Source organism: Tamandua tetradactyla, chromosome 4 (genome assembly GCF_023851605.1).
Source record: "Tamandua tetradactyla isolate mTamTet1 chromosome 4, mTamTet1.pri, whole genome shotgun sequence".
NCBI lineage: Eukaryota > Metazoa > Chordata > Mammalia > Pilosa > Myrmecophagidae > Tamandua > Tamandua tetradactyla.
In genome coordinates, this window is record NC_135330.1 from 34369469 (window position 1) to 34395208 (window position 25740).

General features: G+C 46.6%; 1 protein-coding gene and 1 long non-coding RNA gene across 14 annotated transcripts in view; one reads left to right on the forward strand and one right to left on the reverse strand.

Annotated features, from left to right (window-relative positions):
- LOC143680696 (protein FAM163A-like) overlaps window positions 1-22331 on the forward strand; it is a 74961-nt gene extending 52630 nt beyond the window's left edge. For 3 of the 10 annotated variants that reach the window (XM_077157138.1, XM_077157135.1, XM_077157137.1), the window contains 3 exons: window positions 15739-18391; window positions 18755-19407; window positions 20030-22331. In XM_077157138.1, the coding sequence (XP_077013253.1) occupies window positions 19315-19407; window positions 20030-20434 (498 nt within the window). In that variant the 5' untranslated portion in view covers window positions 15739-18391; window positions 18755-19314 and the 3' untranslated portion in view covers window positions 20435-22331. Of the gene's footprint in view, window positions 1-5750; window positions 5867-15738; window positions 18392-18754; window positions 19408-20029 lie in introns of all 10 variants that reach the window. The other 7 variants (XM_077157141.1, XM_077157136.1, XM_077157140.1 and 4 more) reach the window with 7 other exon arrangements.
- On the reverse strand, window positions 21348-25468 carry LOC143680697 (uncharacterized). 4 transcript variants are annotated; one of them, XR_013174140.1, is made up of 5 exons: window positions 25340-25468; window positions 24372-24548; window positions 24019-24103; window positions 22594-22766; window positions 21348-22086 (listed from the first exon to the last, which is right to left on the reverse strand). It is a non-coding gene; the product is annotated as an uncharacterized LOC143680697 (long non-coding RNA). The 4 variants fall into 4 exon arrangements; XR_013174141.1 differs by having other exon boundaries at window positions 21348-22082; window positions 24010-24103; XR_013174138.1 differs by having other exon boundaries at window positions 24010-24103.
- Between the last annotated feature and the right edge of the window lie 272 nt (window positions 25469-25740).

Genomic DNA, 25740 nt, shown 5'->3' on the forward strand with positions numbered 1-25740 from the left:
TCTCTAGTAGGTTATTATTGTTTCAAACATGCACACGCACATACCCACACACACACACTCATACAACATATCTCCCAAGATCAAACAATTCTCAGAGACAGTCCAGTAAAAATCCAAACTAAGGAAAATATTTTCCTAAACGGACTGTCATCCATAAAAGATTCCCTGTTCCACAACAGAGAAATCATTTTACAATATTACGCAAAGCAGTTTCCGTGTTTTGCCAATGTCCTCCCCTCATGGCTCCCTGTGGTCTCTGCACTCCCCTGTCACCCCTAGCCCTCTCCAGGGGATTGGTCTCAGATATCACCACATCTCACTAGCCTGGCTGGCGGGCTTTGAAAAGGGAATAGCCCAGCTCTTCCTGCCAGTGGTCAGACACTGCGGGGCCACAGGCTGTGGTAGTTTTTCCTCGTTGGCCATTTATCAATGACACGGTTCAGTGCCTTTTCCAAATGAAAAATCCCTGAGGCAGAAGTCCACATGTCTTTCCTCTTCAGACTCCAGCCAAAGAACTCTTCCCACCTCTGCCTAGTATAAAAGTCAGTAGTGAATTCACGCTATGGTCCCTGAGCCGCTGAGTAAAACGCGATGCCTCAGGACCTGGCGGCATGGGGCCAGTGGACGTGAGAAACTACACCCAAGTGTCCTCCAGTAGAGCTCTGACTTGGTGTTAATGCAGACCCCAACCCAGTGTCTTGGGGCTTCTGTAGTGCCAGTGATGTTATCGCTTGATAGATGTGTTCAGTGGGAGAAAAGCCATCAAGTTGTATATTTACAACATGCTATTTTCTGTATGTATGTCAATAAAAAGTTAATAGTTGTGCTGGTTTGAAAGGATGTATGCCCCCTAGAAAAGCCAAGTTTTAATCAAAATGCCATTTCATAAAGGTAGAATAATCCCTATTCGGTACTGTATGTTTGAAACTGTAATCAGATCATCTCCCTGGAGATGTGATTTAATCAAGAGTGGTTGTTAACATCAACAGACAGTTGACTAAACAAACTGTGACATTTACATGAGATGGAATATTATGCAGCTGTAAGACAGAATAAAGTTATGAAGTATGTAACGACATGAAAGGACCTTAAGGACATTATGCTGAGTGTGATTAGCCAGAAACAAAAGGACAAATACTGTATGGTCTTACTGATATGAACGGACATTAGTGAATAAACTTGGAATATTTCCTTGGTAACAGAGACCATCAGGAGATAGAAATAGGGTGAGATATTGGGTAATTGGAGCTGAAGGCATACAGATTGTGCAACAGGACTGAATATAAAAACTCAGAAATGGACAGCACAGTACTACCTAACTGTAATGTAATTATGTTAAAACACTGAATGAAGCTGCATCTGAGAATGATAGAGGGAGGAGGGCTGGGGACATAAATGAAATCAGAAAGAAAGATAGATGTTAAAGATCAAGATGGTATAATCTAAGAATGCCTAGAGTGTATAATAATAGTGAAATGTACAATGTACAAATTTTAAAAATGTTTTTGCATGAGGAAGAACAAAGGAATGTCATTATTGCAGGGTGCTGAAAATAGATGATAATTAATACTTTAAAATGTCACCTTATGTGTGAGACTAAAGCAAAAATGTTTATTTGTTACAAAATTTATATTTTGACTAGAACATTTCCTAATATAACTCATGTAGATGGTTTGATTGAATGTCATAAGTACTTGGAATCTCAGGTAGGACATGAGATTTTGTTGGTTTGTCCAGAGTGATGCCCCGATGAATCCCAGAGTGATTTGATCAGTGACTGGAAAAGTATTTGCAAGCCCCCTTCGGGGAATGGTGAGAGTGGGGAGAAATTCAACTTCCCCAAGTTGAATTCTTGATATTCTCACAAGCAGTGTGGACAACCAAAGCTATAGGCTGAGCCCCCAGTCTTGGGGTTTGTTCATATGAAACTTAACCCCACAAAGGATAGGTCAAGTCTACTTAAAATTTAGGCCTAGGAGTAACCCCCAAGAGAGCCTCTTTTGTTGCTCAGATGTGGCCTCTCTCTCCAGCCAACATGAGTAGTCTCACCACCCTCCCCCTCTCTGCGTGGGACATGACTCCCAGGGGTGTGGACCTTCCTGACAACAAGGGATGGAGATCCTGGAATGAGCTGAGACTCAGCATCAAGGGACTGAGAAAAACCCTAGAATGAGCTGAGAATTAACATCAAGGGATTGAGAGAACCTTCTCGACCAAAGGGGGAAGAGTGAAATGAGACTAAGTGTCAATGGCTGAGAGATTCCAAACAGAGTTGAGAGGTTATCCTGGAGGTTATTCTTATGCATTAAGTAGATATCACCTTGTTGTTCAAGATGTAGCGGAGAGGCTGGAGGGAACTACCTGAAAATGTAGAGCTGTGTTCCAGTAGCCATGTTTCTTGATGATGATTGAACAACGATATAGCTTTCACAATGAGACTCTGTGAATGTGAAAACCTTGTGTCTGATGCTCCTTTTAGCTACTATATCAACAGAAGAGTAGAACATATGGAATAAAAATAAATAATAGGGGGAACAAATGTTAAAATAAATTTAGTTTGAAATGCTAGTGGTAAATGAAAGCGAGGGGTAAGGGGTATGGAATGTATAATCTTTTTTTTCTGTTATCGTTTTGTTTCCTTTTCTGTTGTCTTTTTATTTCTTTTTCTAAATCGATGCAAATGTTCTAAGAAATGATGAGTATGCAACTATGTGATGATATTGAGAATTGCTGATTGTATATGTAGAATGGAATGATATCTTAATGTTTTGTTTGTTAATTTTTTTAATTAATAAAAAAAGTTAAAAAAAAAAAAAGAGTGGTTGTTAAGCTGGATTAGGTGACGACATGTCTCCACCCATTTAGGTGGGTCTTGATAAATTTCTGGAGTCCTATAAAAGAGGAAACGTTTTGGAGAATGGAGGAGATTCTGAGAGAGCCAGAGAACAATGCAACCACGAGAAACAGAGTCCACCAGCCAGCAACCTTTGGAGATGAAGAAAGAAAATGCCTCCTGGGGAGCTTCATGAAACAGGAAGTCAGGAGAAGAAGCTAGCAGATGACGCCATGTTCGCCATGTGCCTTTCCAGATGAGAGAGAAACTCTGACTGTGTTCTCCATATGCCCTTCCACTTGAGAAAGAAACCCTGAACTTAATCGGCCTTCTTGAACCAAGATATCTTTCCCTGGATGCCTGTGATTGGACATTTCTATAGACTTGTTTAATTGGACATTTTCTCAGCCTTAAAACTGTAAACTAGCAATTTATTAAATTCCCCTTTTTAAAAACCATTCATTTCTGGTATATTGCATTCTGGCAGCTAGCAAACTAGAACAATAGTCATACCAGCCATTAAATTTTATTATGACGCAAGTTTAATAAAAGCAGTAGGGGGCGGACCATGGTGGCTCAGCAGGCAGAGTTCTCGCCTGCCATGCCAGAGACCCGAGTTCGATTCCTGGTGCCTGTCCATGTTAAAAAAAAAAAAAAAAAAAAAGCAGTAAGGAATAGGAATAACTATAGGCAAATAGGTGAGTAGAGCTGTATAGCAAATTCAGAAATATACTTACTTCTATTGAAGTCAATGTGTACTAAAAGTAATAATTTAGTTCTAAGAAAACTGGACTCAAATGGCAGTGATGGCTCTCTATCTGAAAAAAAGAACTCTAATACCGAAACCAGTACCAAATCCTGAAACAGAGTTTAAAACATGTACCTGCTAGATAAAGAATTAAGTTTAAAACATTATAAGAAAATGAAAAATACTTACAAATCTGTTCTACAACTAATGGTTGTGATGTACTTTGAAATTTATTGTTTTTTAAATATCTGTTATTTTTGCACAAAAAAGGAAAGAGAGGAGAAGGAAGAGTATAATAGAGAAGATAGGATTTAAGAAATGAGTATGACTGCTAAATCAATATCAATATAAAATCAATATCTTTTGATCTCCAGTGTCTTGGAGCAGCTAGAAGAAAAAATGAAAAATCATGCAACTGTAACCCATACCAAACTTTAAAATCTGTTGTATAACTACTTGTTAAAATGTGCTTGGAAATTTATTCCTTTTTTGTATATACACAATATATTTCACAATAAAAAAAAAAAACAATGTTAGCTCAGTGGTAGAATTCTCACCTGCCTGCGGGAAACCTGGGTTTAATTCTCGGTCCAATGCACTTTTCAAAAAACAAACGAACAAAAATTCAACAAATGGTTCTTCAATAACAGGATACTCACATGGAAAAATAATAAAATGTGACCCTGCCATGCAGCATGCACACACACAAAAAAAAGTTTTTAAAAAAATTGCATGCAGGAAAACTTCCTAAGCAATGTGGGGGGAAAAAAGTGATAAAAGATTTAACTCCCTGTGGAAAGGTATTTGCAAGCCCCCTTCAGGGAATGGTGAGAGTGGGGAGAAATTCAACTTCCCCAAGTTGAATTCTTGATATTCTTACAAGCAGTGTGGACAACCAAAGCTGTAGGCTGAGCCCCCAGTCTTGGGGTTTGTTCATATGAAACTTAACCCCACAAAGGATAGGTCAAGTCTACTTAAAATTTAGGCCTAGGAGTAACCCCCAAGAGAGCCTCTTTTTTTTTTTATTTTTTTTATTTTTTAAACATGGGCAGGCACCGGGAATCAAACCCGGGTCCTCTGGCATGGCAGGCAAGCATCCTTGTCTGCTGAGCCACCGTGGCCTGCCCAAGAGAGCCTCTTTTGTTGCTCAGATGTGGCCTCTCTCTCCAGCTAACGCGACGAGCAGTCTCACCACCCTCCCCCTCTCTGCGTGGGACATGACTCCCGGGGGTGTGGACCTTCCTGACAACAAGGGATGGAGATCCTGGAGTGAGCTGAGACTCAGCATCAAGGAACTGAGAAAAACCCTAGAATGAGCTGAGAATTAACATCAGGGGATTGAGAGAACCTTCTCGACCAGAGGGGGAAGAGTGAAATGAGACTAAGTGTTGATGGCTGAGAGATTCCGGACGGAGTCGGGAGGTTATCCTGGAGGTTATTCTTGCGCATTAAGTAGATATCACCTTGTTGTTCAAGATGTGGTGGAGAGGCTGGAGGAAACTACCTGAAAATGTAGAGCTGTGTTCCAGTAGCCATGTTTCTTGATGATGATTGAACAATGATATAGCTTTCGCAGTGTGACTCTATGATTGTGAAAACCTTGTGTCTGATGCTCCTTTTGTCTACTGTATCAACAGAAGAGTGGAACGTATGGAATAAAAATAAATGATAGTGGGAACAAATGTTAAAATAAATTTAGTTCGAAATGCTAGTGGTAGATGGAGGAGAGGGGTAAGAGGTATGGTATGTATAATCTTTTTTTTCTCTGTTATCATTTTATTTCTTTTTCTGTTGTCTTTTTGTTTCTTTTTCTGGATTGATGCAAATGTTCTAAGAAATGATGAGTATGCAACTATGTGATGATATTGAGAATTGCTGATTGTATATGTAGAATGGAATGATATCTTAATGTTTTGTTTGTTAATTTTTTTAATTAAAAAAAAACTTGTAAAAAAAAAGATTTAACTCCCTAAAAATTCAAAAACTTTAAATGGAAAAGTAGCCATATTGGGAAAAAAATATTTACATTTATGGCACAGCAAGTGTTAATATACTTAATAATATTCAGTGAAATTGATAAGAAAAATAAATTAACTAATACAAAAAAAGTATGAATTAAGAGGTAGCAATTCAAATAAGAGGAGATTTTTTTAAACATTCCACTTGTAGGTAAAAGAAACAACAAAAAAATCAGAGATCAAGATGTGCGTGTTTATCATAATAACTGTTCTCTGAGAGTGACCGGGTCATCTGAATCAGCCTGTCCTGGATGCGCCCTCTGATGGGTAAGGCTAGTCTTTTCCTGCAGGCCCAGCGCTCAAGCCTAGCTCTTCCAAGAAGGGTTACATTTTGAGCAAATGTTTATCATTTATGTTTCCTACCAAATCTCGGTCTTCTTTGTATCTTTTTATGGTTTCCTGCTTGCTAGGAAACTAGTTCTGCCTTGGCTAGTCTTAACTGATTTAAATTTAATTCTTCTCCCTTCTTCTACCTTTAGGTTCCAAGGTAGGAATCTTTTCTCCTTTATTTTTCTACAAGTGTTGTCTTAATATTTATCCGCTTCCTCTTTTACTTCCTTTGTATACGTCATCTTACTCAGGGGCCCTTAGCCTTTCTGCAGTCACACAGCTGTCTCATATGTGGTGAATGTTGCAAACCTCGTTTCCAGGAAAATGTCAGTAGTACGCACATACACACACACGTAAATTTTAGGACACTCATAAATGCCAATCTCTGTTTCTTTTCACTTGGTACAGGTAATTCCAACCGATTATTTTCCTTTAGGCGAGCCATCATCCTTTGTGATTATTTCTCACAAAAAGAAAAAAAGGTTGCCTTGTGGACCCTGTCTCTTCAAAGTGCCACATTCAAAGAAACTCAAACCCAATATATAAAACATGTGAAAAGCAATGCAAATCTTTACAGTAGCTTTTAGAAAAATTCCCAAAGGGAGAAATTTCATTCATAACATGTTTTTTAAAAGCCTCTAAAAACTCCTCTCTCCCCATCTTCATCTCTCAGTATCTCTCACATATTGCAGCTTCCCCTAAAGCCTCCTGCCCTCTGCAGTCCCTCTCTCCAGGTATTTCTCATATACCTCTTGTGCAGGCTCTTGGATTTCTCTCTCTTTCTGTTCATTGTCTAAGCATATTCAGATAAGTTACCCTGACATTTCTGTTATAAGTCCAAACGGTATGATACCTCCCAACTCAACATTTTACCCCAAACCTGCCCCACCCAGTAGGTGAGCTGGTAGACACAAAATAGCAGAAAGCAGAGGCGGGGTAAAAGTATAAACATTATACCTTAAAATGTTTTCCTATTACACAGAAAAAGTGCTAAGTCTCTCTTCCTCCCCTCCCTAACTGCTCTTCTCTAAGCGCACAGGCTTCACCTGAATCAGCCTGTTTTAGAGGCTGCCTCGGATGCATGAGCTGGCCGCGTACAGATTTCACCCCACTTCAGCCCTCAGGTGCCAATGCCTGGGGCACCTGTCCTCTCTCTCCACCTTGAGGGAAGAGTTAGAAACCCTCTCCCCTCCTGCATGCACAGGGTGCAGAGTTGATATAGATTGATCTCTAAGGACATCACAGAGAAATCAGCGTACGTAACCGGACAGAGATGAGAACGGCCCCAGCACAGATGCTGCTTACTTCGTGTTGTTCCTTCTGGATACCAGGATGGCAACTCTTAATAGTCAAACGGGTCAGTTCTTAGCAGGGTTTGTTAACTTGGAACTTCCCAAAGACACCCAAAGAAATCGCTTTGGTTTACTAAACCCATAACGTGGAATAGGAATCAGAGACTGTGGCATACAGTGGGCTTGAACCTGTGTGTATGTGTAACTATTAAAATGATACGTTATGTTTGGATGTGGATTCCCCATTCCGGCTCACCAGGTGGGGGTGGAGACTCCAGCCACGTGGCTGCGAGCAGAGTTTTGTTCTGGGCTGGTCGCCGTTTTCACTTGGCAGATTCTGCAGACCCTGTCCCAGATCCTGCTGTGTCTCCCGCCAGGCTGGCCCCACGGGGTGCTGCCCCTGACTCCTCACTTCTTCGGAGCCCTCGCTCTAGGGTCCCTCCCACCCGCTCGCTGTGGGCTTCCATGGAGCACTACCCCCGCCTGTGCTTTCAGCTGTGCCTTCAAGCCCATTGCCTCCTTTGCCTGATCACCTGGGACTGGAATTTTGAGTCTACCTCAGGGCACTTTTGCCCGGTTTAGAATGCTTTCTCTGGAGTGACTAAGGATTCTGAATAAACGCAGAAGCTGCCTTGCCTGACCCTGAGCAACAAGCCCACAGCCTGGCACAGTCAGGTCTGAGTTGTGGGATTCACAGGGCAAATCCTCCGGGTCGGAGGGAAGGAGAGAGAGGGAACTTAGAAATCCTCCCAAGCCTCCCTGTGTGATGCAAGCTGACAGTTTCCAAATCCCCAGGTTGCAATTATTTATGTCTTTCTGTAAGATTTAGCTTGAATTTGGCCTAAATTTTCCTTGGTATAATGTTACTCCTGTATTGCAAATGCTATCTCTCTTTGAAAGCCCTGAGCACGCTGCCTCCTGCCTGCTTCCTGGAGCCTGTGACTGGTGCCTTAAGTCAGCTCCCTTTGGCCATCTTGTTGGCCTGGCTCCGTGTCCTTCCTTATTGACATCTGGCTGCAGAAACCAAACCTCACCTTCCTCTATTCTTATTTGGATTTCTTCCAGTCTGCTGATATCTTGCCAGAGGCTCTTTTCTGCCTTTCCTAGCAAGCCTGTCTAGCAGTCATTGGGTGGTAGGCTTGCTACCTGGAGATCTCAGAACGTCTTTCAAGCAATAGTAGATATCACATACAAAGGGAGATAAATTCAAGTATTAGGTACAAAACAACATACTTGTAAAAAGGAAAAGAGAATCTATTCCCGTAACACTAGGCCATGGTGCCTCCCTTCCCGCACCGTCCCTCCTGCAAATGGTTGGCAATTGAAGCTGCATGATTAGGCTAGCCCAAGAGCACTGGACTTAGAGTCAGAAGGCTGACATCCCAGCTCTCCCCTCAGTAGCTGTGGGACCTTGGCCGAGTCACTTGACTTCTCTGAACTTAGGTTTTGTCATCTATGAAATAAGAGAAACCCAGAACTGCCATGCCTGTTTGAGGACAACTCTGGAAGCAGTACTGAACATTGTTATGAAAGGTAGGAAGAGATACAAACCAAGCCCAGGTGAACCAAGCCGTTAATGAGTGTTTATTGAACATCTGCATAGAAATGTGCAGCAAGTCAATCATGGAAGGCTCCCAGGAAGAGGTGAAAATCCCCTTCTTGTCTCTTTTTGTTCTAATTGGACCTCAGATGCAGAAGTCTAAGTGAATTATACTCCTCAGATCATAGCACATTATTATTTATCATAGGTCTGTGCAAGGCTACTCTCTAGTTGTATTTACTTATTCTCTCCCACTCTCATTCCCTTCCATACATAGGCAGCCATTCTAAAACGTGAATCCATTTTTTCTATGTGTTCCTGAAAATGTGAATTGTTGATCTGTATGCTTGTGTTTTAAATTTGTATAAGCAGTATCATTATATATCTCATTCTGGCCTTTTTGTTTCATTTAGCACTGTGCTAAGACCTATCCCTGTTGCAGTGTGTTGCTATGATACATCCATATCTGTTTTTCTCAACAGTTGCATTGTCATCCACTGTGTGTATGTACCTGATTTTAACTGTCCACTCCCCAGCAGTGATGGTCACTGAGTTTTCTTGTAATTCCCTGCCACTATAAACAACACAGCAATGAACATCTTCATATATGACCCCTTAAGGATGTGTTGATAATTTGAAGGAACTTGGCCCCAGAAGTGGAACTACTTTATATCATGGATTATGTGTGTACTTAATAGGACTAAATGGTACCAGGTCATTCTCCTCAATGGCTGCCCCAGCTATGCTCCCACCAACAGTGCTTCTGTATCCCCACATCTACATCAACCCTTGGCATCATCCATATTCCTATTTTTTTCCAATCTAACAGGTGTGAAGTGATAGCTCATTGTGGTTTCAGTTTGCATTTCTTGGATTACTAAAGAGTTTGAGCAACTCTTCATACACTTGTCAGCCTTTTGGTTTGCCTTTTTTATAAACCACCTGCCCATATCCTTTGCTTATAATTACATTAGGGTTCTTTTTTCTTTTCTTAGATGGTTTGTAAGAGTTCCTTGTATCATCGAGAGAGGCCCCTTTCTCAAATGGCACATGCTATCTTGCTGCTATAGTTACCCATCTAGGGCAAAGGAATCATCCTGGCTACCAACTCTTCAAACCCCTGTGGGCCAAGGCATGGTAATGGCCATTAAGTACAATTAAAATAAAAGGAGCCCCTTCCTCTCTTCCCCTCTGCCAGCCTTGCCTAAGGATTGCTGTCCAGGAGAGCAGGTTACAAGGGAAACACCGTTCCTCTTTTCCAGTGGTGCTAACCTGCTGTGTCGATTTCATGAGTTAATAAATTATTGGAGAAGGCTTAATTGCATTGGAAGAAATTGAAATCAGCCAATGTTTTGGCCCCACTCAATTAACTTGTTCTCCTAAGAGGGCTGAGCAGGGGGCAGGGGGCAGGGGGCAGCTGGATCATTAATTACATGTGCTCATGCCAGCTGTGGCTGGTATGTCCTGTCAGTATTTGCCCAGAGAGAGAGGTGACGTGTCCTTTTTCAGTGAAGCTGAAGTCACTGAGGTGCAGGAGTCCTTCAAAGAGAACAGAGACCCCTGTCCCAAGGTGTGGGGGACCCATTTCCCAAACTTTCTATTAGGCTGGCTTTTATTCCATCACCACTCCCAGCCTCTTCTAGAAGAATAACCTTTAAGGTCCCCCCATTGTGATTTCTCTGTTGGCTCCCATCCCACCCAGGCTGACACCATGTGCCTTTGGCTCTCCCTGGGCTCCTCCCTCCTGCTGCCTTCTGGCCTACATGCCCAAGACACAGAACCCACAGCCAGTCTTGTCCTGGACAGCAGATGATGACAGAGGCTCTACAAGTTCCCCCACCTCCCCTGCTGCCTCCAGCCTGAAATCCTACTAAAGACCTTCATACCTGAATTATTTCCCCAAAGGGCCAGATGATGAGAATCAAACCTGTTACAAACACAGATTCCTGAGCCCCTCCCCTGGAGAAGCTGCTTCAGCAGGTCTGAAGCTGGTTCTGGTATCTCCAGTTCAGCACATGGCTCAGGTGGTTACCATCAAGCCACCTTGAAAAGCCCCACTTCAGGAGATACCATGGCTACTGCTGAACCAAATTTGAGTCTTTGGGGAGGAGAAATAGCATCCCAGTGGCAGGCCAGTGGCTTGCAAGTCAGGAGGCCCTCCTCCCTGAAACTCCCAGGCTCCCTCTCTTTCTTGCTGTGTGTGGTTGAGTGTGTTCCTTGCCCTCTGTGAACTGGTTTCTTCATGTAGAAAATAAAGATATTGGACCAGATCCTCCCATTTCCATGAATCTCTCTTCTATAAGTAACTGGTATGTTAAAAACAAGCATGTTGCATGGTTTGTAAGCCAAAACAACTTTTTTTTTCCTCCCAGCATCCATTTTTTTAAGAAGTTTTCACTGAGAGAAATCTTCTCCTGCCACTAGATAAAAATGCAATCAGGTTCCATTGCTTTTTCATTCACTCTTAAGTGATTGATAGTCTAATAGTCACCTGAAGTTACAAATACAGTCTCAATTCAGAAATCAGAATGCCAGTCACGAATGAATAGTTAAAGCACTGCCAGTCTGACAGCGTTAATCTTCTCCTTTCCTCCAGTTTGGATCTGCTTCATGTTGAGCTGCTGGGAGGGGGGCCATGCTCCTCCGCCATCCACCCTTCCCATGTTTTTGCCCTCCCGATCGCCCCCTCACCAGCTGTTGTTTCAGCATCTTCCAGGATTGAAACTGGGGGGGTTTCCTGACTGATTGGTTTCTGTTCTCTGGGCCTAAGAGAACGTTAAAACTGGTTCTTGCTTTTTGCGTGCTTTTGTGGGCTCTTCTGTGACTCCCTGCTGGGCCCCTGGGCATCTGGAGGCTTTTTCTAGCCTCTTCTGCTGGGGCTTTCTGACCCCTCCCGATGGTACTAGACAGGACTTAAGACAACCAACCTCTCTCCAGCTAGTCCGCTGGAAACACTCCTACATCCCTTATCTGACAAGTTGAGCATGTCCAGGCCAGCCCATCCAGCAGGACTCTCCCAACTCTGCCCCCAAAGCAGTTACCACTTCTCTCACCAAGTCCAGCCTGGTCCCCAGTCCACGCCAGCTTCCTCAGGTCTGAGTCCAGGGCCATGCTTTGTGTCTCCCAGCTGCAGTAAACACATTTCCAAACTGCTGGGGAGTTGTTACGTGTGAGGCATCCCTTGACCAGGCCTGAGGTTGGAAGGTAGCACCCACTGCTGCCCTTCTCCCTTAGGGGTGGGAGGGAAGGCTTCATCGCTCAGGAACAGCTCTCACCGAAGAAGACTACCCACCAAGTCTTCACCGAATCATTGGCCCATCTAAGGGCAAAAGGCTCACAGACCCTAAAAAAGGTTTTCTCATGTTCCCTTGTGCAGTCTACACATGGCAGGAGGGGGGCCTGTCTCAGACTCACTCTAGTATTCTCATTTCTATCTACTGACATCTCAGTCAAAACTTAGGTAGGATCAAAAGTACATGGAGCCTTGAGTAGGGCATGAGATTTTGTAGGTTTGTCCAGAGTGAGGCCCCGATGAATCCCAGAGTGATTTCAACAGTGATTTAAAAAGTATTCGCAAAGTCCCCTTGGGGGAATGAGGTGAATGAGGGTAAATTCAACTTCCCCATTTGGAGAAGGCCTGATATTCTCACAAGCAGTGGGGACAACAAAAGCAATAGGCTGAGCCCTCAGTCTTGGGGTTTGTTCATAAGAAACTTCTCCCCACAAAGCATAGGCTAAGCCTACTTAAAATTAGGCCTAAGAGTCACCCCCAGAAAGCCTTTTTTGTTGCTCAGTTGTGGCCTCTCAGCCAACATGACAAGCGAACTCAATGTCCTCCCCCTCTCTACGTGGGACAAGACTCCCAGGGGCATAAACCTCCCTAGAAACATGGGACAGAAATCCTAGAATGAGCTGGGACTCAGCATCAAGGAACTGAGAAAACCTTCTCAACTGAAAGGGGGAGACAAAATAAAGTGTCAGTGGCTGAGAGATTTCAAATAGAGTTGAGAGGTTATCCTGGAGGTTATTCTTACGCATTATATAGATATCCCTTTTTAGTTTAAGGTGTATTAGAGAGGCTAGAGGGAAGTGCCTGAAAATGTAGAGCTGTGTTCCAGTAGCCATGTTTCTTGAAGATGATTGTATAATAGTACAGCTTTTGCAAAGTGACTGTGTGATTGTGAAAACCTTGCTCTGGTCCTCCTTTTATCTACAGTATGGACACATGAGTAAAAAATATGGATTAAAAATAAATAATAGAGGGAACAAATGTTAAAATAAATTGGATAGAGGGAAACACTATTGGTCAATGAGAGAGAGGGATAAGGGGTATAGTGTGTATGTTTTTTCTTTTGATTTCTTTTTGTAGAGTGATGCAAATGTTTTAAGAAATGATCATGGTGGTGAATATACAACTATGTGATGATATTGTGAGTTATTGATTATATGCCAAGAATGGAATGATCATATGATAAGAATGTTTATGTTTGAATGTTGTTTGGTTTTATCACTAAAAATTAAAGGGTGGTGCAATGGCGACTCAGTGACAGAATTCTCACCTGCCATGCCAGAGACCTGGGTTCAATTCCTGAAGCCTGCCATGCCAAAAAAAAACCTTAGGTAGGAACCTCCAGGTGGGTCCCTGGACCAGATAAGTCCTGAAACACAGAGGGGCCAGCCTCTCCAGAACATCAGCTAGTTCCATCCCCCTGTCCCATATTATTGACAGCCCCTTCCAACAAGAAAAAGTTAGAATGGGCATTGCGCAAATACACCTAAAGAGTGGGAGAAAGATCAAAGGTGATGGTGGAGTTATACAGAGAAGGTCGGGTTGAACAAATGAGTATGAGTGCTGAATTATTACCCTGATATTTCTTTTAGTCTCCAGTATCTTAGAGCAGCTAGAGGTAGAAACCCAAAATTGTGGACTTGTATCCCCTACCAAACTCTGAGAGCTTTTCTACAAGTAATCATTGTGATGTACTTTGAAATTTATTGCTTTTTTTTTTGTATATGTGTTGTTTTTCACAAAAAGAAAAAAGAGAGAAGGAGGAACAAACAGCGAAGATAGGATTTAACAAATGAGCATGGCTGCTGAATCATTCTATTGATATTTGTTGTGGTCTCCTGTGTCTTGGAACAGCTAGAAGGAAAAACCTAAAAATCATGGAACTGTAACCCATACCAAACTTTTATAACCCATACCAAATCTGTTGAATAACTACTTGTTAAAATGTACTTGGAAATGTATTGCTTTCTTGTGTATGTGTTATAGTTCACAATAAAAAAGCTTAAAATTTAGATAGAAGGAGTCCCATTCTAACACCCAATTATGTATGATTTACATGTTATTAAGCGTGAGGAAAGTATCTTGGGGAGAAGAAAGCCTGAGTGCCCGGAACGCCCGTGGTAGGAGCTGAGGCAGGGCTAAGGGGTAGATCTGGGCGGCAGAGGAAGGAGACAGGGCCACTCTCTAGATGACCATCACCCTCTTCTCACCTTCTCCAAGCCTCTGATCCTGAGACCTGCAGACTCCAGTGGGGACCAGTCCCTAAGGCATCTAATGTCTGTCCTTTGACCTCCAATTCCTGGCCTAGGCAGAGAATCTGGAGTGGGTCAGCCCTGTCCCCTTAGAAGGTGGCCCCGTGGATCTGGTTAAACAGTGGGGTTCCCTCCTCCCCGATACACACACACCCCCCCCCAGTGGGGCGTCCTCTCCTCAGAGCAACCGCGCAGAGGACGGGCGTCGCCACCACAGGGAACCCCTTCCTTGTTCCAGGTCAGGGCCAGCCTCTCTAGATAACATTGGGGGGATGTTTAAAGAATTTGGAGTGAAGGGAGCCCCAACAATTAGCCAACCCCAGGTTCCTAAGTGTCATGGTATGATCCTGTTCCCCGTCCCTGTCACCCACACAGCCTGGATTTGTTCATTATACTGTGTAATTGGCACGTTTGGCCTGAGGAGAGTTGGGATATTGGAGTGAGGGAAGGAGTGTGTAGCTCTGGGCACTGAAAAGAATGGGGAGTGTATGGGAAAGAGGTACGTGGGGTATTCTAGTTTGCTAGCTGCTGGAATGCAATATACCAGAAACAGAATGGCTTTTAAAAGGGGGAATTTAATAAGTTGCTAGTTTACAATTCTAAGCCTGAGAAAATGTCCCAATTAAAACAAGTCTATACAAAGGCCCAACTTAAGGCATCTGGGGAAAGATACCTTGGTTCAAGAAGGCCGATGACATTCAATGTTTCTGTCTCAGCTGGAAGGGCACATGGCAAACATGGAGGCACCTGCTGGCTTGCTCATGGCTCTACCAAAAAGAGACTCTCCCAAAAATGTTTCCTCTTTTAAAGGATTCCAGTAAGCCATTCCACCTTCAGTGGGTGGAGACACACCTCCATGGAAATCATCTAATCAAAAGTTAAACCCACAATTAGGTGGGTCACATCTGCATGGAAACAATCAAAATGCTCCCACCCAGCAATACTGAATGAGGATCAAACGGCATGGCTTTTCTGGGGTCCACCACAGATTCAGACCAGCACACAGGGCTATAGAGAGAGGGACTGGCCGTGCAGGCAACAAGAACTCTTCTGCCAGAGGAGCTGGGAGCATTTCTGAATTTGTGAGTAGGACGTGAAAGAAGCAAACCAGACTGACTCCTTTTCCCCCTTGAGCTTTTCTTCCTTGAACAGGCAGAGCTTTTGCCCAGTGTCTGGATGCCATGTTGGGTAGTGGGTTTGCACAGCTGCAGTGGGGGAAGGAAACAAGGACCGGGTGGGATGTGACTTAGAGTTGTTGCCTCAGATGCTTAGTCTGGGGGCCATGGAGACTGAGGCAGCCATGGAAGTTAACAAGCAATCCCCTTTGGGGATTTCTGCTCCATAGTCATTGTCACAACCAGATGCTAGCATGGATCTGTGTGTCCTCTCAGCCTCCCCCGCGAGCTGTCACTGACCTTCCCTCTCTTCTCTGGCAGGGACTGATACCCCTGGTCATGAAGCACCCCCTACAGCCTGAGTGACTGAGCATCGCTGCTCCAGCTGTTTCATGCAAGTGTCAGGCTCAAGCCAACCCCTCTTCTTCAGAAGGTGCCTGGGCCCTGCGTGGGGAGGGGAGCTCTAGAAAGTCCTGGTCAGAGGGTGGGCCCTTGGGAGTCTCTACTGGGTGGCAAGTTTGTTCCCTTTGGTTGCCGCCAGTGCCTGAGTTGGCCACCACTGAACCATTCTGTCCCAGATCTGCTGGGTGCTGGGAGGAACATGGCACCTCTTTCTCCTGTCCTCAGAGAGCTAACCAGGAGGCAGCTGGGGTGTGGGAATCAGCACCCCCATGAGTCCTGATTCAGTCATTTGCAATTATGTGACCTCAGACAGAGTTAATGGTTGAACATTTGTGAAGTTCAAATGCAGTGTGGTAACCGTCTTTTTCTGTGTTAACAAATTACCGCAAACTTAGTGGCTTAAGACCAACATACATTGATTATCTCACAGATTCTGTGAATCAAGAATCCAGACACAGCTCAACTGGGTTTGTGGCCTCAGCATTCGTCATGAGGCTGCAAGGTTTGGCAAGGGTTGCAGTTTCATTTGAAAGCTCAACTGGGGAAGCGTCCCCTCCCACTCTCATTTACGTGATTGTTGGCAGGATTCAGCTCCTTTTGGACTGTTGTACTGAGCACCTCGGATCCTTGCAGGCTGTTGGCTGGAGGCCACCCTCAGTCTTTTGCCAGGTGGTACTTCCCAGCATGGCAACTTGTTTCATCAAACCCAGCAAGGGAGAGAGTCTGCTTGCAAGAGGAAAGTCAGAATCTTGTAGAATCTATTCACAGAAGTGACAGCCCATCATTTTTGCTGTATTCTATTGGTTAGAAATAAGTCACAGGGCCCACCCACGTTCAAGGGGAGGGGTTCACACAAGGGCATGAATATCAGGAGACAGGATCTTTGGGGAAACCTTAGAGCTGCCCACTCTGACAAGTGATATAAATGGAAGTACTTTGGAAACTATAGAGTGCTGTTTAGGTATAAGGAATCATTGTCATCATTTGCACATCGTTGCAAAGAGAAAATGAAAACTTGAAATAAAGGGCCATTGATGTGGAAACTAAATGCCAGATTGTTCTGCTAATACCAGATCCTCAGGGGACTTGTCAGGGATCTGGCTAGTTCATTTCATGCGCTTTACAAGAACCTTTCTAGCTGATGAATTTAAGGTTAAACTCAAGCAGCTACAACATGCCTGGGCCTTCTATTTCCCCATAAATAACCATGTTTATAAGGCTTTTTACAGTTTACAAGGAGCCTTCACATACATGAATCTCACTTTTCCTCCCAATCATACCAGTGGGCTGAGGTTGTGTTACGCTGTCATTTAAAAAGGAGAAAACGGAGAGTGAGGATCAGTTTTCAAGATGGGTGGCTACCAAGTGACACAGTTAGACCCCAAACCCGGGCCTGCAGACCCCCAGCCCTGCCTGCACTGACGCACTTCCCCATATGTGGCTGCTGCTGCTGCTGCTGTCCGTCCCCTTTGGGACTGAAAAAAGGACGCTGAGCATGGAAGACAGGAGAGAGGGCATTGTGTTCACACGGCTTCTTCATAATTCCCTGTCTCCTAAAACACCTGGGAGACACGTCCCAGGGAACTAAGCCAAGACCTTCAGTAGAGGGAGTCACTCTTGCCTTCCCCAACTTCAAGTCGTTCCATATAAGACTCTATCCCTTAAGCAAACCTCAGCGGTGAGCACGTAGGGAAGCCAGGAGAGAACAAAGTGATGTAGTAAAACCACTTCTTCGTAGTGGGTCTCAGCTCTCCCCCGCAAATGCCCCAGTGAACCCCTGAAGCGCAGCCCACCATGCTTTAGGACAAATTCAGACTGGTCTTGAAAAATGAGTAATGTTCAAATCTGCACATGGCATGTGAGTTGGTAGATATGACTTGCTGCCCCCTGGTGGTAGATCAGAGGCATAAATGCCAGGCCTGTGGAAGAAGTGCAATACAGTGAAATGTTTACCAGACATTTATAAGGCACCTGCTGTGTGCCAGGCACTACAGGGGTAGGTGTAGGAAACAGTATAAAACACAGCCCCTGATTCCAAAGGACTCAAAATTTAGTTGAAGGGTCAGGACATTAGAAAAATTGGCATCCACTAGTCAATATGGAAAGGCGCTGCATTGCAGTGGAAGTCCAGAGACGAGAGAAAACACTAAGGGATCGAGTAGTCAGGGGAGGGTTCTCAGAGGAAGACTAGGGGAAGCCAAAGAAGAATTGAGGATTGCGGGGAAAATAATGAAACCTAAAACCACCCAATGGCCTGTACGGCAGTGCTTCTCATATCTAATGTGCAGGCTAATCACCTGTGATCTTAAATCTGCTAAAATGCAGGGTCTGATTCACCAGGCCTGGGGTGGGGCCTTCAATTCTGCATTTCTAATAAGCTCCCAGGTGTTAACTGCACAGCAGGTCCACACAGACCACGCTGCAACTTAAAGGTGACAGTGAGTGGATTAGAAACAGTACTGCTCGACAGATGTAGCCTCTGGGAGCCCGACATGGTGAACAGATGGTAAAAAGAAGAGTGCCTTCCACCAGCGAGCGTACCAGGGTGCACAGCTCCGTGAGCAGAGTACAGGTAGAGTTCCAGCCCCCATTTGCCCTTTGAATAATGAACAACCGGCAGACCATTCATAGCAGCCCCAGTGGAACCAGTAACAGAGACAGCGAAGTTGGAAATAAGGGGGCCTATTTGGAGAGCAAGGTGATGGGTTCAGTTTGTCATAACTGTGTTTGGGATGACAGTGAGAGATCCAAGAGACATGTCTCCACAGCTGGAGACCCCAGGTTTGGGCTTCGTGGGTTTATTAATGATATACCACAAAATGAGGCCAGCAGCACGAGGGTGGGGTGGAGCTGAAGGAATCATCTAACACTTGGGGTCTCTTTCAGGAAATAACACTATCCTTCTAACATCTCTGGCTCTTTTGTTGTCTTGCAGGTCACCCATTCTCTTTACTGAACTCAGTGGTTGCAGTGATTCTTCATCCCCAGGATGCCAATCTCCCCTGCCCTCCTGTTCCCTTGACTCAGCCTCAGAGGCTCTGAAATCCCCATTCACTAATCTGAAAGGAAAGTCATCCCAAGGCTGGAACAGCCCCTGTTAGCCAGGACAGGTCTCTCCAGCCTTGCCATAGGAGGTACCCCTCCAGGAGCTCCCTTTGGGCTTGCATTGCCCTTCTTTTCCATGAGAGTTTGAAGTAAAGGAAAGACCCCGCCAAAAATAGCGTGGATTGGGCCAGGGCAGAACCAGGTGGAACTGTTGATAATCATCTAACCCTCCCTTCCCCAGCCCCAAGCTCCAGCCTGTCCTCTGTCTTCAGAAGACCACTGGCATCCAGTACTTGGGGCCCTCCCTCCTCTGAAGCTGTCAGATCTTGCCTGCTCCAGCTCCGCAGAGTTGTAAGAGCCCCCACCACCCACCCCAGGCCCAGTGGGGCAGGCTCAGCCCCTCCCCCCCACACACACAGGCTTTGCAGAGTTTGATGGGGCGTCGGGCGAATGACAGCGGGAACAGTTGTGATCACTGGCGGAATCCTAGCTACGGCCATCCTTCTCTGCATCATCGCCGTCCTGTGCTACTGTAGGCTCCAGGTCAGTCCCTCGGGCCCAGAGCCAAGGTTCCCCCAGCGGCCAGCCTCCCATGTCCCAGTAGGGCACAGAAGCTAGGGGCCCACTTGAGGGCGACAAAACCCAAAGCCATGGAACATGGGAGGCATAAATCAAGAGACCGAGAATTAGGGGTGGTCAGAGGAAAGCCACGTTCCCGTACCCCCACACTCTGCATACTCTAAAGAAAGTGTGCTAGGAAGATCCAGCAAGATTGTGTTGGGTCTCCTGCCTCTCTTGCGATTTTAGGAGAGGTGGGAAAGGTGCCATCTAGTGGCACAATGAAAGCTTCACCAAACAGCCCTCAGCTCTGTCCTCAATGTGATTTGTGTGTCCCTCTCTCCCTCCCTCTCTCTACCATGGCTGAGAGTTAATGTTCTGGGAAGGAGGGAAAAGGAAAAGGGAAAGAAACTGGTCTTGCAGACCTGAAAATAGATACTTGTAGAACGTGGGCCTCTGGTGTTCAGTGTCATCCCCAGCACTAAACACCTGGCCCATGGTACCCAGTGGTGCGGGGAGGCTCTGGTGCCTGTGCACACTCAGACGTGCACTGGGAACCATGGGGACATTTACGCCCTCTCAGGTATCCCTCTCCCCCTTCACCTAGTATTACTGCTGCAAGAAGAGAGGAGCCGAGGATGCAGATGAAGAGGAGGAGCATGACCTCCCCACGCACCCCAGAGGCCCCCCCTGCAATGCCTGCAGCTCCCAAGCCCTGGACAGCGGAGGCAGCCTGGCGCCTCTCACGGGCGAGCCCTGCAGCCAGCTGTGCGGGGCCGGGGCGAGCCACTGCACCGCCTGCTCCCTCTACAGCTCCCCTTTCTACATACAGACGGCTGACATGGTGCCCAATGGGGGTGGAGGCGAGAGGCTCTCCTTTGTTCCCATGTGCTACAAGGAGGGGGGACCCCCATCCCTCAAAATGGCAGCACCTCAGAGTTACCCGGTGACCTGGCCAGGCTCTGGGCATGAGATGTTCACCAATCCAAGGGCTATTAGTACAGATGTATAACTCCCTTCACTCCCACCCCACACACCCACCAACGTTGCTGCCCCAGCAGGAGAAGTTGGGGCAGTGGACGACCCCTCCAACAGCCCACAGGACTAACTTAGTTCCTTAGGCTTTTCTTGCCCCACAGTGGAAAAGGTTCACCAGGGTTCAAGCTATTGAGTGTACTGAGAACGAGGGCAGGGCCAGTCTCCAGCCCCGCGTGGCTCAGCGGTAGGGCCTGATAGGTTGTGTTTGCAGCTTGGCCAGTTCTCTGTTGGGACTCTCCTCTGGCCGGCCCTAGAAGCACCCCACACCACCCCCACCGTCTCCCCACCACTCAGCTCTACAGGCCTGTGAGAAGAGGAGCACCAAGGAGAATTAAGCAAAACCTCTAGAAGGTTCCAGAGTCCTTGGGAGATGAAGTGGCCATGCCTAGAAGAAAAGGGACAAAGGGAAAAGGGAAAACCTAGGACTAAAACATTCTAGAATTTGAGGAGATAGAAGAAAGTGTGTTCAAGGGACTTCTTCAGGACCTGCCTACGGAAACAAATCCAAGAGCAACTGGTTGTTTTGTACGTTGACTATCGCAGATATTGCAGTCACTGTGACTGCTCCAGTACAGACACTGATTCCTGACACCATATCCTGTCCCCCTTCCTCATGGAACACATGAAGTTAACCTTAAAGGCCATGGCATAAAGTTATTCTTGGAGACTGCACCAAAACAAGACTGGTTAACCTTGTCTCCCCCCAAGTCCTCTTTCTCTGCTTTAGGATCCAGCTGCCCCTGCTGCAGAAGTTTGTTCAAGTCTCATTACTGTTGTTTAAGTAGCTGAGCAAAGGAGATCGCGCAGATTTCTTCTAGGGCCCTGGTGCCCCACACTGAGAGGTGTACCTGGATGCAGTCCTCTGAAGGCGTGTGCATTCTCAGGTGTGGGCACACACAAGCACAGACACACGCACCTGTCACCACCTGCAGATACCAAAGACTTTGCCACTTTGGGGGGCCCATAGTCAGCATGAACCGAGAGGTGATTAAGTGGCCAGTTCCTTTAGCAGCCAGCCCTGAACGCTCCGTGGAGCAGGGCTGCAGTGGTAGAAGTCACAAAAGCCCCTCTGGAAGCCCAGCTTTCTCTCAGGCATCCACCCTTGGCACCACCGTGCTGCCCAACACACACAGAGGCCAATACTATGACATCAGGATTTTGAAAAAAGAGAGAGTTTTAATGCAAGGTCGACTGGCATGGAGACAGGAGACAGGCTCACATCTATCTCTCCAATCTCAGTGAGGGGAGATTTTATGGGAATGGGAGGTGAGAAGTGGGGACAGCAGTGGGAGGTTTGACTTGGCATAGCCCAACTGGTTAATTATAGAATTGTCCATACATGTTAGAGTGGGTTTTAGGCCAGATCTTCCTTATTGAAGGACCTTTTACGTTTTATTTGCTTCCTATGCCTCCCTGTCCTCATAATCTTGGTTCTAAGGGACGTGACCTCTGTTCCTGGTTTCTCAAAGGTTGCCGAAAGAACAAGAGCCAGCATATTCTGTGCATGCTCGGGTTATATGGCCTGCAGTTACACAAACCCAGTAGAAAAGGAAAAACTGGTGTGGGCCTGTCCATGATTTCACCATGACCAGGGTTGCATCATTCCACCAGAGACAGCAGTCCTAGCTTCAAAGAATTGGAAGGATTTAACTTATCAGTTAGATTCCACACTTGCTTACCCCATGTCCACACCCACACACCGCCCAGTCACGGACCATTTGTTGTCTTACTCCCTCACTCTAGCCCAAGCCCCTTTCCCATTTCCCACTTATGACTCAGCAGTGGCCTTATGCTTTTTGATGAAATGCACCTCATGAGTTTTCCAGGTGCCTCTGCTGTGAAAGGTGGCTGCTTTCCCACCCCCCACCCCCAACCACCCCCCATCCTTGAGCCTGCATGCTGCAGGGGATGGGGTGGGGAAGGAGCTGCCCCCTCTGCTGAAACCTTTACTTTGCATTTAGCAGAGGGCAAATTGGGGGGATTGAAGCAGGGAAAGGGAACTCATACCTTTTGCATCACTCTGTTCCATCACCCTGTATCTCATGCTAATTAAAGCACACTGACTTGGCAGTTGGAGGACCTGAGCTCTGGCCACGTTTCAGTCACTCATTAGCTCTAGGACCAACCACTTACCGTCTTTGAGATGAGGTTTCCTCTACTGAAATGAGGCTTATCCAGATAGATGCTAACAGGACTTCAGACCTCCTTTAAAAAGTCTACTGCGAACCACGCCACCTTCTTGCCCTTGTTTTGGCAGGAGCTGGAGACACTTGCCGACTCTCTGATGCTGTGGGCAGGGATGCTAGCTGATGGATGAAAGACCACAGTAAAACGCAGGCTTAGCAGGCAAACCATTTTGACTGCCAGGGAAAAGCAAACATGTTTGTCTGACCCACCCACTGAGTGACCTTGAGTGGTAACACTTATGCAAGGAGGCGGCCCCAGGCCAGGGTAACGAGGTCTGTCCCGAATCCAGAGGGGGCAGCTTCAGTCAGCTGCTAGAGCACACCCCCTCCCACCGCCAGCCCTCACCATGCCCAGCCCAGCCCCCCAACATGGGCCTGGCAGCCGTCGCCGCTTCCTGACTGAGGACCAGTCCCAGTGCCTTGGCTCCCTGGAATTGCACACCCAGTCATCCACAGTAGCCACATCCCTTCTCATCAAAAATAACAGCATCATCTGACTCCTGCCTTTGGAAGAATCAAGACTGCCCCGTTAGTGAGCTTTGCTTCTCACCCGGACGAGTTGGGGTCCCTGAGTACACATCATCCCATGCAGTCCCATCTCCTGTAGCTTTCCCAGCCTAGAGCCTGGCAACCCATGGATCAGAATCAGGTTTGGCACATTGGGGAAAATGTGGGCCACCCCTCTCCCCGACAGCCCCATCCTGCTTCGGGGTGCAGGCTCCATTCCTTGCGTGCCTCCTTGTAGCTGTGAGGGCCTTACTTGTGGAAAAGGAAGCCCACCGCACTCAACCACCCTGTACTTTTTAGCTGTGGAGTCTGTAAAATATGGGGCACTGTTTATACACAAGCTGCACCCTAAGCAGAGAAGAAAAGAAGGAGGGCCCGTGGGAACCCGCATTCCACTCTGCCATCTTGTCTCCACCTCACTTCAGTATCCCGCTAAGGCTTTCAACTTGGAGTTGCAACCAAGAGAATGTCAGAAATAAATGACGAATTTGAAATAGAAATCCCACAGGGTCCTCTCTTCTTCACCTGGGGAGGGCGGATTTAAGAATGAGTGTTCTCTAAAGCTTCAGCCTCAAAGTCACCCTGTCAACACCAAGAACGTCCATTTTCACTACCAAAATCTCCCAGCATCATTTCCCCTCCTGCTCACACATTAACAAATCCTCTCTGCCGTATTGCCTGGGGTTTCCCGATTGCGGGAGTCAGAGCTTGCCTCCAGGGAAGATGTATCATTTATTGGGAAGGGGATTTGAACTGTAGTTGCTGCTGTCCCCTGAGACTGAAGTGGCCCTGCTGGGACGGTGAGCCTCGGTGGGGAGCAATCTTCAGCCCCTCCCTACCCTCACCCCACCCTTACCTTCCATACCAGTGGTTTTCCCCTGTCTGTAGCTCTGGGTAAAATCGCCAACTCTTTGAAGCCTGAGGAGACCCAGAATGTCACACAGCCAGCCCTTCGCATGGTGGGAAGGAAGAGAAGAGAAAAGGGTATTTGGGACTAGGTCTTTTGCACAGACCCAAGTAGAGACTACAAAAGTAGGAATAGTGTGGGGTGAGGACCAGAGAACCAGAAAACAGCTCTGTATATAAAAGGGAGGATTTGAGGAGAATGAGGTTGAGTGTGTGTGTGTGTGTGTGTGTGTGTGTGCGCGCGTGCATGTGCGCTCTTGCCTGTGTTGCAGGGATGTATATGAGAGAGACATACATAATCCTCCTTCCCACCTCCAGGCCACGGTCATCCTTGACTGTATCTGGGTGAGCAGGGGACAGCCTGGCTTGTGCATCCAGCACGGAGATCTCCACAGCTTAGGGTGCCCCACCCAGCAGACCCTGCAGCAGGTCTTCTAGTAGTGTCAGCAGAGCACAGCTTCACCCTCAGCATCAGAGAGCAGTTGGCCTCTGAGAACAGAAACCAGACCCTGGAGTAATCCTCTCCCAACATCATGCTCACCCCAGCCTTGAGCCATCTTCTCCAATCCCTACTGAGCAGCCAATACCCAACCCTCCCCCAGCCTCTCACTGGGTACTGCAGTGAGACAGAGCTGCCCCTGGCACATCTGTTCAGCCTAGGACTTGGTGGTGTGGTCACAGCCCTGGCCCAGCTCTTCTCCCTGGTAAAACTTGACCTCCCGTGGTCTCAATTCCAGGCTACAGGATCACTGCACTGTTCAAACCCAGCAGGTAGGGGAGAGGGCAGAAGCAGTGGTCAATGCCAAGGGCCCATCAACCCAATATCCATGGGAGGCCCTGGCACCCTAGGACACCATCAGCCATAAGCTGCATTCCTGCCTACTCAGGTTCTCAAATCCTCACCCTGTTCTTGGGGTTTTTCTGCAGGGACTTAAAAAGAAGCTTCCTCCACCTTAAAAAAAAATTCTCACCCAGTTTTCTACATTCAAATTCACAAGAGCTGCTGAGGAACCACTGGTTGTTTCCAGGGGAACATCAACAAACCATAAATATCTAAGGCAGGGGACCCTAGGATGGCACAGCAGCAAGGGAAGACATAACTGAGCGTTCCTCCCCAGCTCTGTTTCCTCAGAAGGGAAATGGCTTGAAGCTCAGGCACAGGTTTAGGCATTCCCCAGGTAACAGCCAGCACCTCTCCCATCTCCTCGCTGATCCAAGCTGCTCCTCTGCTCTCCGTCCTGTCTGGCCTTCTCTCTATCCTTACTCCCCCATCTCTCTACCTGAGACCAGGCTGGTGAGAACCAGGCAGTACAGGTCACTGTGTGCCTCGGGGAGCTTCCAGAACGCCCCATCCTCCAGCCCCACACAAGGCATCCTCCAGTGAAATCATCCCCCAGCCAGCGGGACAGCAGGAGGAGGGGAAGGAAGAGCCCCTGGGTCACAAAGCCATCGTTTTTCTCTCTGTGACTTAACACCCCAGCAAATGCAAGCTATCTAGTTGTGGCTAGAGAGTGGGATTTTGACTCAGACTGCATTTGAACCCTGGCTCCATCATTTACTGTGTGATTTTAGGGAACCTTTTTGACATCCCTGAGCCTCAGTTTTCTCACCTGTGAGATCAGGGTCATTAACACCTGCCTTATTCCATTGTTGTGAGAATTGTGTGAGCTAGCTTCTGGCA